Below are 14,836 nucleotides of genomic sequence, written 5' to 3'. Positions count from 1 at the left end.
GAAATGAGGAAACAGAATCAAAGGATCAACAGAGAGGGTCAGCAAGACAAAACTGTGCAGTCGACACGCTCCACTGCAGAGAACTTTCCACCGGCTTCCCTTAAACTCCCATTCCCTTAAACCCCCAGCTGAGACCACATGTCCGGCCTCCTGCAGCAAGTCGTGACATCTCTAAGTTCCAACCAATGGGAGGAGACTAGGGCTGTCAGATCCGGCCTCTGGGCCAGAGCCCCGCCCTCCACGCCCCTGACTGGTGGTCAGCAGGGCCCAAAGATAAACACCTGGCTTATCGAAACACCTGCAGTTCTAATCACGAGTCTCAAATGTTAAAAGAGAAAAGAAAGTAGGGAAACAATCGTGTGATCATCTCAATGAGAGACAGAAAAACATCCTAAAAAATTCAATATTTGTCCACGATTTAAAACAACAACAACGAAAACTCTCAATGAATGAGGAAGAGGAAAAACTTAATCTGATTTGGCAAACGCTAAACCTGGTTCATCTGGCTTTTATTTTACTGCTTTCTCGTGCCTTCCTGAGCTCCATGAGTCTGGAAGCTAAAAATCACGTTTTCCAGACGCCCCTGTGGCTTAGGTAGCCCTGTGTGACCTGGGGTTCTGCCCAGCACATACCCCATGGATGGAACCTCCGGGTGGAAGAGAGTGCCTAGGAGGCGGTGCACACAGAGGGTGCAGGTTTTCAGAAGTGTGCAGTAGCTATGGCCCCGGTTCTTTGGGGCTGCTGTACTAAATTCTGGGTATTCGAGTGGGAGTCTGCCTGTTGTCCCCGGGCCAGCAGTGGAAGTGGTGTGCCGAGTCTCTGGTGTGCTGGCATTTTTACTGGCTGTAGAGCAAACAAGTCTAATTCTGTATCCTTCCTTGAGCTGCTGTGACCACCCAAACATTTATAATAAATCCTTTTCTGCTTACAATAGCTAGTGTGAACTTTGTTACCTGCAACCTGGAACTCTGACTGGCCTGAAGAATATCTGGCAGAAAGCCTGGGACACACGACCTGCCTAATGCGAAGGCTGGAGTGGGTGTTTCTAGTCAAATCAAACAAGATGAGGTTGATGTATTATCTGCTTCTTTTAAATTCTATACACTATGATTGTCTACACAGAAAAGCCAAGATGATATACAGGCTATGACAACTGAGGGTTTGGCAAGGTAGCCAGATAAAAAAACCATTACACAAAATCCCAAACATTCTTGGCAGGCCAGTGAGTGGGACTCTGCAGAGTATCAGGGGGCACCATAGGCCCAGCTGGACACAGTTACAGGGTACCACCCTCCGTCACCCTCACTGATGCAGCTGAACTCAGGGTCTCCTAGGAGTAGGGAGTCGAAAGAAAGGCAACTCAGAGCATCCCTCAGAGGGCAGAAGACCTTTGCCATTGGGTGAAAGAGGCGGAGTGCATGAACGCCAGGACAAATTCGAGTTGGGCTTAAAAAATGGCATACCTGTCTCCGCAAACTCAGAAAAAAAGACAGCTAGGTTCAGTGAAAAAAGTCAGTAAGTCCCTATTGAAAACAGGGCTCTCTAAAAGCTTTTTAGTCATAAATCTTATTGCATTTGTGAAGCAAACAGAACTGGTTTGGACAGTACCAGATCTGCCCAGGTTCAGTGGGTCCGTGTAGAATTTAGGGAATGTAGCAACCACCGGCATTTGGAGTTTGCACGCAGAAAAACCAACGAGATGTTCCAGGGAAAGGAAATGAAAGGCTGGGCAACGTGGAATCACATGCAAATAGGAGCCAACGGATGGTCCAGCCAAGCAGGCAGGATGGCCCCGAGACCAGCATACGTCTTTATGATCCCCAGATGTGACTGGACGTCACCCTGCACCCGGCCCTGCAGAAGGCCGGCTGGGGGCATCTGCTGGGGTCCTGAAGGCAGCATCTGTGCATCTGGGCTCCGGGGGATCCTCCTCTTTAGAACTCGGGGGCGAGCGAATGGTCCCAGCAGCGCTGTTGCTGGTGGAAGGAGAATGGGGCCAATGGCTCTGGGATTGGCAATGGTGGCCACTGGGCAGAGTGACCGAGGAGGTCATGATGAGAGCCGCAGGCTCCCAGAGGCTGGCAGGACGGTGGTGGAGGCACTGGCCTCCGAGCTCAGCGGGCACTGAGCTCCCTCCCGACCTCCTCAAACACCGAGAACGATCGTCTCCATACATCCCGCCGTCCGCTTCCTGCCTCTTCCCTAGACTTACCGCTTAGTGCTGTGACTTAAATCCTACGGGGTAAGTGACGACTCTCAGGTAGAGCACAGAGGAGCCCGGGAACCCAGGACTTATGCAGCCAATCCCTCCACCAGAGGCCGATGTGTTTTTATCTCTTGCGTTTAAATGCGCATTTTCAAACAGTAGGACGTCTCTTCACGGAGATGTTACTGATTTCCACGTGGGCAACCAGACCCGCGCTTATAAACGTGACCTTTGCCGACTAGATATCACACGCGGCACTCTAGAGACATAAATATCGTGCTTCTACCACGTCGCTGGCCGAGTTTTGAACAGCCACGGCCAGTCTGCACTCGTGACACGGCAGTGGCCTTGACAGTCCTGGACACGCGTCAAGGGTGGTCAAGCCAAACACGACCAAAGTGGGCCAGGCGACATGAGCACGAGAAGCGATGGGTGTGTAGGGTACTCAGCACCGTAAGGACGCGCAAACGTCCTCAATTCGATATGAAAACCAGCGCGAAACTAGAAGTGTGAACTAGGCTTTCCTGGAACCTGATGGACTGATCCTAAAATTCATATTGAAGAACCGAGGGCCCAGGGGAGCCGAGAACGATCTGGAAGGAGAGAAACGCTCCTGCTCCGTCATCCTCCTGTGATGAGGGCGGCGGGGCGAGGAGTCCCCAACGGCACACAAGACACGCGGTCCGGACTGACGGCTCCCCTTTGCCCCCTACCACACCAGCCTTAAGCAAGACATGGAAAGTACAAACTATAAAGGGACAAGCGGGTAATTCTGACCACATTAACATTAAAGGCCAAGGGCACCTTAACGGAAAGGAAGGAAAGATCAAACGCGGATGCCCATGAACCCGCTGTGACGAGTCGTTCCCGCTCATTCACAGCCAGGTCTGTGGTGCACAGACAGTGACAGCCTGAGAGGAGGTGGCAGGGAGCACAGACAGCTATTCTCCCAAAGGAAGCCCACGTGGCCCAAAGGCGGAGGTGGCGCGCACGCCCCCGACAGGCGCGGCGACCCCTCCCGCGCTGACGTGGCGGCGGGGAAGGGCGCGCATGCGCTCGTTCTGGACAACGGCTCCCGGGAGTCCAGCCCCACGCAGCCCGCGCAGCCCCGCTCCGGTTCTCGGTGCCTTGGAGAGCCTCCCGCCGCGGTGGCAAGCGGACCCGCTCGGGCGCTCGTGGAAAGCATCGTCCTCCGTGTCCCTCAGGGAGTAGGCTGGGTAGGCCGCTTGCTGACCCCCGGCCTGAGGTTCCCCCCGCCACGAGGCGGCCGCCTGCTCAGAGGCTCCAGGACCTGCCTCCCCTGTGCTCCCCAGTGCCCCTTGAGGACACTGACAGGGCAGGGGAGAAGATGTGGACTCTGCCAGTCTGGGGGAGGCCCCGAGGAGGCCATTGCGGTGGCAAAGGGGGCGAGTGCAGGTCTGACCGTGCTCAGGACCCTCCCCTGCCGGGTCCTCTGGGATGGCCGTGGCTAGGACACCAGGCTCCCGCTACGAGATGCTCTGGACACTCGCTGGCCCCTGGGACTGAGCATGATGCTTCCTCCATCCCAGGGTGCACCTCGGATTTTGCTGCGGTCCCTAAGCTGGAGTGCAGGGCCCCCCAGCGGGCCCTCTAGGGCCAGCATGCTTCCATTCCTCCCAGGTGCCAGGGGCAGGCCCTCTGGCGGTGACTGGGAGACGTCCCCACACACCTGGATGATCTTTTCAGGGATGTTGGAGACGGTGAAGCCATAGAGGCGCACGCGCTCAGGGAAGATGCTGGACAGGATTCTGCGGTCCAGCTGGAAGGCGATCTCCCCCACCAGCCGCTCCCAGGCCAGCTGCTTCGGCTCTGGGGACAGCAAAGGGTGGAGGGGGTATCAGCAGTCGTGGTCAGCAGCCCAGGCAGGTGGGTGCCTAGGTGGCAGCCCCCCCGGAACCGTGGGAACTGGCTGTGGCACTGACCTCGAGGGCAGTCAGTTAACTTGCTGCTCTTGCGGTGGGCCAGCTTCCGCTCCAAATCCGGCATGGTTTTCCGAGTCGGTTCTGCGACACCGCGGGGGCCCCGCGGGTCGTTGACGGAAGCCGGGGAGGAGGAGGTTCGAGGCGGGGAGTAGGGATTGCGCGGGGGGGAGTGGGAGGTGGGCGAGGGCCGGGTGGGGGAGTGATGTGCCCGGATGGGGGAGTGGGGGGTGCACTGGGTGGTGTGGGAGGCACTCGAGGCGGTGTGGTTGGTGGCAGCCTGGGGGGCAGGAGTGGGGGCAGAGGGGAGGGCTGCAACGGTGGCGGGGGCAGCTGAGGAGGCGGGGACAGAGGCTGGAACCGAGGCTGGAACCACTTGTGCCTGGGCGGCACCAGGCTGGGTCCGGGGGTCTGCGGTGCTGTAGGAGAAGGCCGTCATGGGGCTGGGCGTGCCCGCGGTGCCCACGGGGGTGGAGGTCTGGATGGGCGCACCCACGAATGTCATGCTGAGGGGCTCCGGGTCCTGGGTCGGCCGGGGGTGCTCGGTGGAGAGTGGGACTAGCGACAAGGTGGGGGCAGAGAGGAGAGGATGAGAGCGAGGCAGGACCAGGCCCTAGCCTGGCGGGGGCCCCTCCGGCCCCCCGCTGCCCCTCCTCCTGCACGGGGTACCTTTGGAGGTGGCAGCAGGCCCTGTGCCAGCTGAGGGATGGGGTCCAGAGGGGCATCCGCGGAGTGGCTCTGCCAGCCGCACCCTTGAGGCCTCCGATAGCACCAGATTGCTCATGGGGTTGGCCAGAAGGTTCTGAGGGACACCTAGAGGGGCAGCCGTGGAGGTCAGCAGGGGGCTGCTCAGAGAGACAGCCATCGTGCCTGTCACAGGGGCCATCAGGGGGCTGCTCTGAGGCATGGCCATGGAGCCCGTCAGGGGGCCGGTCGAGGGCAGCCCCAGGGAGCTGGTCAGTGTGCCCGCTGGGGACACTGCCATGGGGCCGGTCAGGTGGCTGCTTGGAGTCAGGGGGCCGGTCGAGGGCAGGCCCAGGGAGCTGGTCAGTGTGCCTGCCGTGGGCACTGCCATGGGGCCGGTCAGGTGGCTGCTTGGAGTCAGGGGGCCGGTTGAGGGCAGGCCCAGGGAGCTGGTCAGTGTGCCTGCCGTGGGCACTGCCATGGGGCCGGTCAGGAGGCTGGCGAGTTGGCTGTTCTGCGACATGGTCCCTGGGGAGGGCAGCAGCGTGCTGAGAGGGCCCGTCAGAGGGCTCACGATGGAGCCTGCCGCGGGGCTGGGCTGCGGGCTCTTTAGCATGTCGGTCAGGGGTGCCAGAGTCACAATCCCCACTTCTTCCAGGACAGGCTCGTTTGCTGCTGCCGGGGACGGGGACAGGAAGACACCTGGGGGACACAGAGAAAGCACTGAGACCCTACACGGCCCTTGGGGGAGGGCGCTCTCTCCTACCATGCCAGAGCCTGGACCAAGGTGCCCGTGTGCCTCTGATGTGCTGGCCGATCTCTCTGAGTTTCAGAGAGACCAGGTCCTGGTCTCTCGTCTCTCGGTCCTCCCAGGTTCACTGCTCTGAACACCTGGCCCCAGCCACAGAGACCTTTCACAGCTGCCCGCCTCTCAGATGTGCCCACTGCACTGAGCTGCTGACCCCTTGCTGACATGGGTGGCCGAGTTGACTCCTCTCCAAGATCTTTGCACTGACTTATTGGTTTGTTCCTTCTCCCTCCGTTAGGACGGAAGCTCCATGAGAACAGGGGTTTGTCTGTCTGCTTCTGTGTCCCAGTGCCTAAAGCAGTGCTTGGGCCCCAGACGGTACCCAAGAAGCAGGAAGAACGATGTGTATATGAGCAGACGTGAAACTTGATGAGTAAAAAAAATTGATCAAGATAGGAATCGAGGTCTAGTAGACTCGAGTTTGTGTCCCTAAGCACTGAGAGCTTAATCTGACCACAGAGGGAAGTGTCCATAGAATGATCTTATTATAAGCTGTGGCCACTGAGATGGCCGTACGTGATCCAAAATTCATGTTACTCTTTGAAGGCATCGTATACTCCTCAGAATACAAAGAGTGCAAGATTCTCGAGGTCTACAAAATCTAATGTAGTCCCATAGACTTGCAATAAATAATTCCAAAATGAAATTAAGAAAACAGCATCCAAAAGAATAAAATATTTAGGAATAAATTTAATGAAAGAAATGCAAAACTTATCCTCTGAAGGCTCTAAACATTGTTAAGAGAAATTAAAGAAGATCTAAATAAATGGAAAAACATCCCACGTTCATAGATCAGAAGACTTAATATTGTTAAAATGGCAGTATTCCCCAAAGTGATCTGCAAATTCAATGCCATCCCTGTCAGAAACCAAGCCTGGCTTCTTTGTAGAAATTGGCAAGTTGATCCTAAAATTCATATGAAATTGCAGGGGATCCAGAATGGCCATAGGAATCCTGAAAAAGAAGAAAGTTGGAGAACTAATATTCAGATTTCAAAACTTACTATGAATTACAGAAACCAAAACTATGCAGCACTGGCATAAGGACAGACATACAGATCATGGAATAGAATGAGTCTAGAAATAAACCCATGTACCTATGATGAACTGACTTTGACAAGGGTGTCAAGGCAATTCAATGGGGAAAGAATAATCTTTTCAAAAAATGGATATCCACGTGCAAAAGGATGAAGTTGGACCCTTACCTCACATCACACACAAAACAACTCAAATGTATCACAGGCTGAAATATAAGAGCAAAAACTATAAAATTCTTGGGAAAAAAATAGAGCAGTAACTCTGCAACTTTGGATTAGGCAATGGCTTTTTAGATACGACACCAAAAGCATGGGCAACAATAGATAAATTGTATTTAATCAAAATTAAAAGCTCTTATGCTTCAGAGGACGCTATCAAGAAAGTGAAAAGATAACCCACAGAATGGGGGAAATATTTGTAAGTCAGATATTTGGTAAGGGATTTGTATCCAGAATATATGAACTCTTACAGCTCAATAATAAAAAGACAAATGGTCCAATAAAAATTGGCAAAGGATCCGAACAGACGTTTCTCAAGGAAGACATATGGTTGGCCAATAAGGACATGAAAAGATGCTCAGCAACACTAGTCATCAGAGAAATGCAAGTCAAAATCACAACGAGATACCACTTCACACCCACTAGAATGTCTATAATCAAAAAGTCAAATAATAAGAGTCATCAAGGACACAGAGAAATTGGGGCGCTCATACACTGCTGGTGGAAATGCAAGATAGTGCAGCCATTTTGGAAAACAAACTAGCAGTTTCTCATACAGGTAAACATAGAATCGCCAGCAATTTACTCCTAGATATATATCCAAGAGAAATGAAAACACATCCACATAAAAACTTATATAAGAATGTTTGCAGCAGTATTGTTCATAATAGCCAAAAGGAGAAAACAAAAAATCATCAAATGAAGAATGGACAAACAAAATGTGGTGTGTCCATTGACGGCATATTATTCATTCATGAAAACCCTCTCAATCCCACCTAGAAGTAGTGATTCACGCTACAACATAGATAAACCTTGAAAACATTGTTAAACGAAAGCCACAAAAGCCACATATGTACGGTTCCATATATGTGGAATGTCCAGAGTAGGCAAGTCCATAAAAACAAAGTAAATCAGTGCTGCTTAGAGCTGAGAAGGGGTGGGTGGCAGGAGTGTGATAGCTAAAGGGTTTCTTTTTGGTGCGATGAAAGCATTCTAAAATTGTGGTCATGTTTGTACTTGTCTATGAATATATGAAAAACCGTTGAATTGTACACTATAAATGGGTGAATTATATGGTATGGAATTATATCTCAATAAAATTGTTATATAAAAAAGATTCATTGGGGGTCACAGGCATTTAGGGGTGCAATTAAGTGCACCCCTGGGTAGTATCACAGGCTGTGTGTCCACTGCTTAGGGCCATGATGGTGGCAGCATCAGTCACAGACGAACACAATGTCCACAGAGTTTGTGACTCATCTGGGTCGCCCATGAGAATCTCAGGAACAGCCTTGAGGAAATCTCTGGCTGGGTGATGGTGACACTTAAGTTTGGGGAACACTAGTAATGCTGATGCCAGGCCACAAGGTGTGAACAGGGGTTCTGAGCCAACAGGAGCCAGGGGGTCAACCTCTGCTGAGGAGATTCTGGGCCCCTAGCTTTGTACAAGTGATCGTCCTTTTTATAACTTCTATTTCATCGATCTCGATTTGTGAGTTGAAATCTTCCTGTGTTTGAGTACACTATTAGAACCTTCAAACGAGCTTTAGATTCGTGCATTCATGTTTTTTGTTTCATGTAAGAATGATTTAGGGTCTAGGAAGTTTGCTTTGTTACCTCGAACGATTGAAATGAAAAAGAAAAGCAAATATCTTAGATTCGCAAATGCAGGTGACTGTTTTCCACTGTTTAACTGAACTTCTGATTCCTCCCCCACCTGCTCCTCGCAGGGGCAGCTCCATCCTTCCCGCCCAAGGCCGGGATTTTGGAGCGGCTGCACTCGGGTCTCCTACCCTCATGCCGCAGGTCGGGGCCGCGCCTTTCCACTGTGCTGACCTCCGCCGCGCGCCACCTCCCTCGCCTGGCCTCTCGCCCTGGGCTGCAGCCACCTCAGCCGCGGTACCTCCTGGGTCTGCCCACCACCCGCTGCCTCTCTCTCCTCGGACCCTTCGTCCCGCGCGCAGATGTCAGCGAGCGAGAGGCCGCGGGCAGAGGCGACCCAGCCGCCTAGACCTGGGTTCGCGCGGGGACCGAGGAGAAGCCAAGGTGGCCGGTAGTCTCCGCGGGTGGTCGGAGGCTGCGTTGCGCTGGGGCCCACCAAGACCTCGCAGAGACCAAGCGTAGGGCGCACCGCGCACTGCAGAGGAGGCCGGGATGGAGGCGGAGCCAAACCCGTGGGGCGGAGCTAGGACACTGGGCGGGGCTGATGGGGGCGGGGCTAGAGTGCTGGGCGGGGCTCTGACGGGGCGGAGCCCGCGCATTTGGGCGGGAAGCTGCTGCTTTCGACATGGGAGGACTGAGGAGAAGGCTGGATCCACAGAGGGGAAATCTGTGAGCGAATGTGGCTCTAGTTCAAGGTTCCAAGAGGGCAGGAGAGGTAGGAGGAGGGGAAGAGAGGGAGGATGGTGATGGGTCCCGAGGGGGACGGATCCTGAGCGTGACACGTCGTGAGGGGCGTGGTGACAGGTCCTGAGAGAAGACGGGGGCAGCCGGTCCTGCGGCCAAGGAGGGAGGAGTGGCGGGGTGGAGCCTGTCTCGGAGGAGTCACTGTTTTAATGACAAGCACTCTGGTGGCCCCTATTTGCTCTCTGCTCCAGCGGCCGCGAGCGGGAGGCCTGCCGGCGCTGACCCCGGGCGCCATCTCCCACCGCACCAGGCGGGTCCCCTTCCCCGATGTGCCCCATCCACTGACCTCCCCTCCTCAGCTGCCCCTGACTGCCATGTTGCGCCTCCGCCTTGGTCGCAGGTCCCTCCCGGCCACCCGGTGTCCAGCCTCTCCAGATCCCTGGCACACTGGCCTCTCTTCTCTCTCTGGCCAGCAGCGGGCCTGGTCCCCAACGCCTGCTGAGTCGGCCCTGCTGCCTGCCTGCCCCGAACCACACACCACTGGACAGGGTAGGTGGCCGTTGCCTTCAGAATCTAGCCACGCTGACACCACTCAGGCCACTGCCCAGACAGACAGACGGACGGACGGACGGACGGACAGCCTTCCCAGGTTCCCCTCTCATTCCTGCGACCACTTTCGCCCTATGTCACACCTTCCCGCCTGCCTGTCCCCGCCCTGCTCTCAGAGAATGGCATTTTCACAGGGAAAACCGAACCCAGGTCTGGAGTCTCCAAGTCCACTCCGGGCACTGTCCCTCACCTTCCCTTCTGTCGCCCAAGGGCAGCCCCCTCTGTAGAGCGCCCTCTGGCCCTCCCCTCCACTCCGGTCTCCGCCATCTCGCAAAGCAGCTCCGGACCCCCAGCCACGTCCAGCCGCTGCCCGCTCCGGGGGCCGCGCTCCCCGAACTAAGCGTCAGGTCTATTCGCTCGATTTCTCACTCGCTCTTCACCTCGCTCGCCTACGGTGGGGCTGAAGTCACTCTGAAGTCACTCGAACCAAGGTCGTTAACGCCAAGTCATTAACACTTTTTTTTTAAGAACTTTTCTTGCTTCATCTCTCAGCCTTTATTCTGTCCACACTCTGTCGTCTCCGAAGCTGTCTCTTGCCTCTTGCGACATCACACTGTGGCAGTTTTCCTGTCTGTGAGTGCTCCTTTGCCGGCTTCTCCACCTGTCCTGACTCAGCACGTGTCCCTCAGTCTCTTCCCACTGTACTCTCTTCTCAGATGGCCTCGCCTCCTTCAGTGACCTCCCCTCTGACCTTCCCTATTGACACTGCTTCCCTGACACTCCACGTGGATGTCTTGTGAACGTCTTACAGTCTGGCCGAAGGGTGTAGGAGGTGCAGCTGGGCACAAGAGCACAAGAGAAGAGAAAGGTGGGCTCAGAAAGAGGAACCGAAGGTCGAGGTCATGAGAGCAAACTGAGAGTAAAAGCCTGGCCCCATGAGGAAGGCCAGTCACAGGGTGAGGAAGTGGCCGAGAAAGATCCTCTGACCCCTAGGAGTCGGAGAATCAAAAGTGGTCCAAGGATTCTCTTACGAATCAATGCTGAAGTGAGAAGCGTTGCTTGCTGAGCCTGCCAGTGGGAAACCAGAGTCTAGTTCCTTAAACGTCACGCTTCCCTGTGGATTAGTTTTGTTGCCCTGTCTGTTGTCTCAGAGTCATTAGCAGTATAACCATCCAAACGAGAGGGGCCTATGTGCCTGTGATCAGTAGCGGGGCACTGTGAAGACAGATCCCACGCCGCAGCCAGGTTGGGTGGCATAGAACCCAGCGGGCAGGCAGCAGGCAGAGGCAGCTTTCGAGAGTAAGGGGAGGGCGGCTTTTAGCTGGAAGTGGCACGGTCGGAGAAGGCGCACAGACCTGAGCGGGTGTGGTGTCCTGGTGGACAGAACAGGCAGTTAATCAGAACCGTGTCTCGGCTGGCGTGGGCTATGTTCCAGGGACTCGCCGGATCTGCAGGAGCCTCTGAGGGGATCCGCACTGCCAGCTGAGGGTGAACCGTGTTGGGGGGGCTGGAGAGGTATAGGGGGTGGGGCCCGAGAGGAAGCAGCCATGAGGAAGTTGGGCTGGGCTGGGGCAAAGGTGCTCCTGGAGCTCAGAAAGAGGAAGGTCATCAGTTCCAGATGGAGAGATCTAGAAAGGTGTGACCTTCCTTGGACGGCAGAGTTGTCCACTGCCAAGCTGCAGAGGTCTAAGAGGCAGACTAACAGAGCAGCGCCCTCCTCTCAGGAAAGAAGGGTGGTCTCACATCTGACTGTGAACCGGCCGGGGAGGGGGCAGACAGCAGGCAGAGTGGGGTGCAGGGCCTGTGGCAGGGCAGGCCACCGCCGGAGTGCGTGGGCTCCGCGCATGTTGGAGAAGCGCACCTCGAATGGGAGGGCACACAGCCTCCTTCAGGCTGGGACAGATGGGGGCGCGGCGGGATGTGGATATAACAGCCACCAGCATTCCATCACCTCCTAGCCCTACGTAAAGCCACCCACTCACCGTGACAGCCACTGACTCCTGTTGCTCCCTTCCGCAACCTTGCCAGCCCAGAAATTGTCCCTCTGGTTTCTTCAGTGCCCACAGTTTCCCCTGTCCTGGCGCTCTGCTGCCATCACCGCTCTCAGCCCCGCAGCTGCCCTCGCCTCCTGGCCTCTGAGCGCCCTCCCGGCTCAGCCCTGCCCGTCATCACGTCAGCTGCTTTTCTGCCCATCCTTCTGTTCGACTCTGCTCTGTGACTCTCCAGCGCCAGGGCTCTGTCACGCACCAGCGAGTCCCCAACCTCAAGCTTCAGTCCTAGCTTCTTCCCTGAGCCTCTAAGCTTAAGTTGTCAATTGCCTCCTGGCCATCTCTGCATGGAGAGTCATGGGAGAGAGGGACGGGTGTGAAAGGGTGAGAGGGGATGGGAGGCCGAGGGCCAGTGACATACTGGGCCCATCTGGGCAGCACTTTTGGGTCCCAGAGCCAGGAAATTCTCAGTCCATGGAGCTGCTTGGAAGTTCAGCGGGGTTGGGGGATGCGGAGGGTGGGCAGGTGGGCGGGGCCAGCGCCTAGTTTTGCCCTTTTGTCCCAATGGCCCTGTGCCTTCACCCACCCCGCCCCGGCGGGGCCCCTGGGCTGCAGAGGCGTCACTGTCTGTGCCTCTCTCCCCACGACCCCCGAGGCCTCCCACGCTCAGTCTCTCCCCTTTGGTGCAGCTTCACCCTCCCAACCCACTCTCCTTGAACTCAGGTTCTTACAGTTATTCTGGTGTTGAGAAGGGCCGGTTGCCGCCTCGCCGAGCCCGCTGGTGAGCCCGCTGATGCACAGGCCACCCGCCTGCGTCTTGATCGCTGACTTGAGCTCGTGATTCTCCCGAATGAGCCGCACCAGCTTCTTCAGTTCCTCATTTTCCCGTACCAGCCTCTCGATCTGATGCCGAAGCCCCTCATAACTGGTAAGTAGAGACATGCCCCAGGGCAGCGGGAAGGGTGCAGCCCACCCGAGGGCACTGCACCTGGAGGCTGCCCAGGGCCCCGGGCCTTGCCCGGGCTGGAGGAGGGCGCCAGAGTTTGCAAGTCGCAAAGCTGGCCCAGTGGGTATTGTGAGGTCAGAGGCAGTGCCCTCCTTGGCCTCTCTGCTCCAGCAGGCTCAGCTCTCGTGCCTCCGGGCCTGTGGGCAGGCCCTGCCTCGGCCTCTGCTGACCCCTCCTCCGTTCAGCCAACCTTGCTCTGAAGGTGCCTCCTCTGCGAAGCTTCCTCGTGCCCATGGCAAGCTAACCACTGCCCTTTAGGCTTCCCCCGCAGACGCGGTCTCTGTCACGGCACTCACCTCGCTCCGTCTGCTTAGCTAATGCTGCTCTGCTCACTTATGTGGAGGGCAGAAACCGTGGGGCTCTCCAGCACCCACCCAGGGCCTGGTGCCACGTGGGCGGGTGGTCAGTGGGGGAGCTGCTGGGTGGAGTCGTCGCCCTCCTTCCTGGTCAAGGCGCCCTTTCCTTAGGCCCTCGGCCACTCCTGATGGCAGCCTGGCAGCCTTCTCCTGGGGCCGTTCTGCCTTGGACACCTGGACACAGGGCCCTGCTTTCTGCCGACCCCAGGTGCTCAGAGCATGGCCTGACTGCCAGGCCGGGCCCCCCGTCTGAGCGCCTGGCTTCCTGTCGCTTGGCGTTTCCATATCAGGTGACTGGAGCCCCACCTTCCAGGTGCTCCTGGCCATGCCCACCTGCGCCACACCTCCGTCTTCCCGCTCCCCGGCCTCCCTGACGGAAGTCCTTCTAGAGCCTGGCCGTGTCCCTTGTCAGCTTCCGAGAACGCAGATCTCCGAGCCCCTGCCACGGTCCCTTTCCCTAGAGCTGCCTACGCAGAGGGCTCTGCGGGCCTGGCCTTGGGAGTCAGCTGAGCCACGTCCTCTCGACCTCCACTGGCTGTGCGGGCCTCTGCTCACAGGCGGGAGGGGACGGTGAAGGCCAGGGACGAGCCGCGGGCACACTCTAGTAGTCGGGTGGGGCAAGGACGGGGCTGAAGATCAGCATTCCGTCTGGACCTCACAATAGGCCCCCGCCCCCGACGCCCAGGCTGCAGTCCTGGCCGAGGCGTCCTGGGCGCCAGGTCGAGCTCTCTGCATGGGGCAGACGCTCCACACCCTGTCTCCAGCATCCCGCTGGGCCTTCCTGCGGCGTGGAAATAGGCTTCGCCTGCCCTTCTTGGGCGCCTCCACCGCAGCCCGCTGTAGGCCTCTCCTCGGGTCAGTGCCGTCTTCACCGTCCGTGGAGGTTACGTGTCGTGTGGCAGTTTGGCTGGGCTGTGGTCGCGTGTCTGCACGGCGGCATTCTCTGGATGTGACTAGCAGCTACGGTCGGTTGGCGTTAAGGAAAGGCCACTCTCGATGCTGCAGGCGGGCTTCGTCCAATCAGCGGAAGGCGCGAGCTGACCACTGCGGTTTTCCAGGGAAGGAGGACTGTTTCTCGGTGTTGTCTCAGGTCCCTCCCGAGCTTCCAGCCTGCTGGCCTGCTCTACAGGTTCGGACTTGCCAGCCCCCACGGTCGTATGAGCCAGTGCCTTGAGTAAACCTTTTACCACGTAGGAACTCTGAGACACCGTCTCTATTTCCCTGAGTATCTGTGCTTCTTTTCTCCAAAAACATGTATTGAGCACCCACTGTGTGTCAGGTGCTGTGTCAGGCACTGGGGGTTCAGTGCCTGTCATGGTACAGTGACAGTGCGGTACAGCGGGGACAGCTGTGAGCGGGAAAATCACATGTAAATGTCCAGTGGCTGCTGCAATGACTGCTGTGCATGGTGCTCGGAGCGGGTGCGGTCCGCGAGGAAGTGGTGACAGAGATGACATGGACGGGTCTCTACGATGGGAAGCGCTTCCTGGCAGAGGGCCCGGCCATGTGGACCTGCGGGGCCGCGCTGCATGGAAGGAGCGGGAAGGGCCGCGGTCGGGGAGCAGAAGATGGTGCGGGCATGCGTTGGGGGGGCCGGGGTGGGGCCGGGCTCTGGCGGGCCTCGTGGCCTGCACCGATGTTGTCTTCCCTCCGAGGGGCCTTGGGGAGCCCGTGTGGGGCTCTACGGAGGGCTACGGG

At 57.0% G+C, this 14,836-nt stretch overlaps 1 protein-coding gene across 1 annotated transcript in view; it reads right to left on the bottom strand.

The window, feature by feature from the left end:
* Positions 1-12,718, bottom strand: part of SPATC1 (spermatogenesis and centriole associated 1) — a 15,503-nt gene extending 2,785 nt beyond the window's left edge. The window contains exons 1-5 of the mRNA XM_006912969.3: positions 12,508-12,718; positions 5,207-5,532; positions 4,816-5,044; positions 4,150-4,704; positions 3,897-4,036 (exon numbers count right to left, since the gene is read on the bottom strand). Of these exons, the coding sequence (XP_006913031.1) occupies positions 3,897-4,036; positions 4,150-4,704; positions 4,816-5,044; positions 5,207-5,532; positions 12,508-12,718 (1,461 nt within the window). The remainder of the gene's footprint in view (positions 1-3,896; positions 4,037-4,149; positions 4,705-4,815; positions 5,045-5,206; positions 5,533-12,507) is intronic.
* Positions 12,719-14,836: the final 2,118 nt, after the last annotated feature.

This window comes from Pteropus alecto, unplaced genomic scaffold (genome assembly GCF_000325575.1).
Source record: "Pteropus alecto unplaced genomic scaffold, ASM32557v1 scaffold105, whole genome shotgun sequence".
Classification (NCBI taxonomy): domain Eukaryota; kingdom Metazoa; phylum Chordata; class Mammalia; order Chiroptera; family Pteropodidae; genus Pteropus; species Pteropus alecto.
The sequence above is the reverse complement of the archived record's forward strand: the minus strand, read 5'-3'. Positions and strand labels throughout refer to the sequence as shown.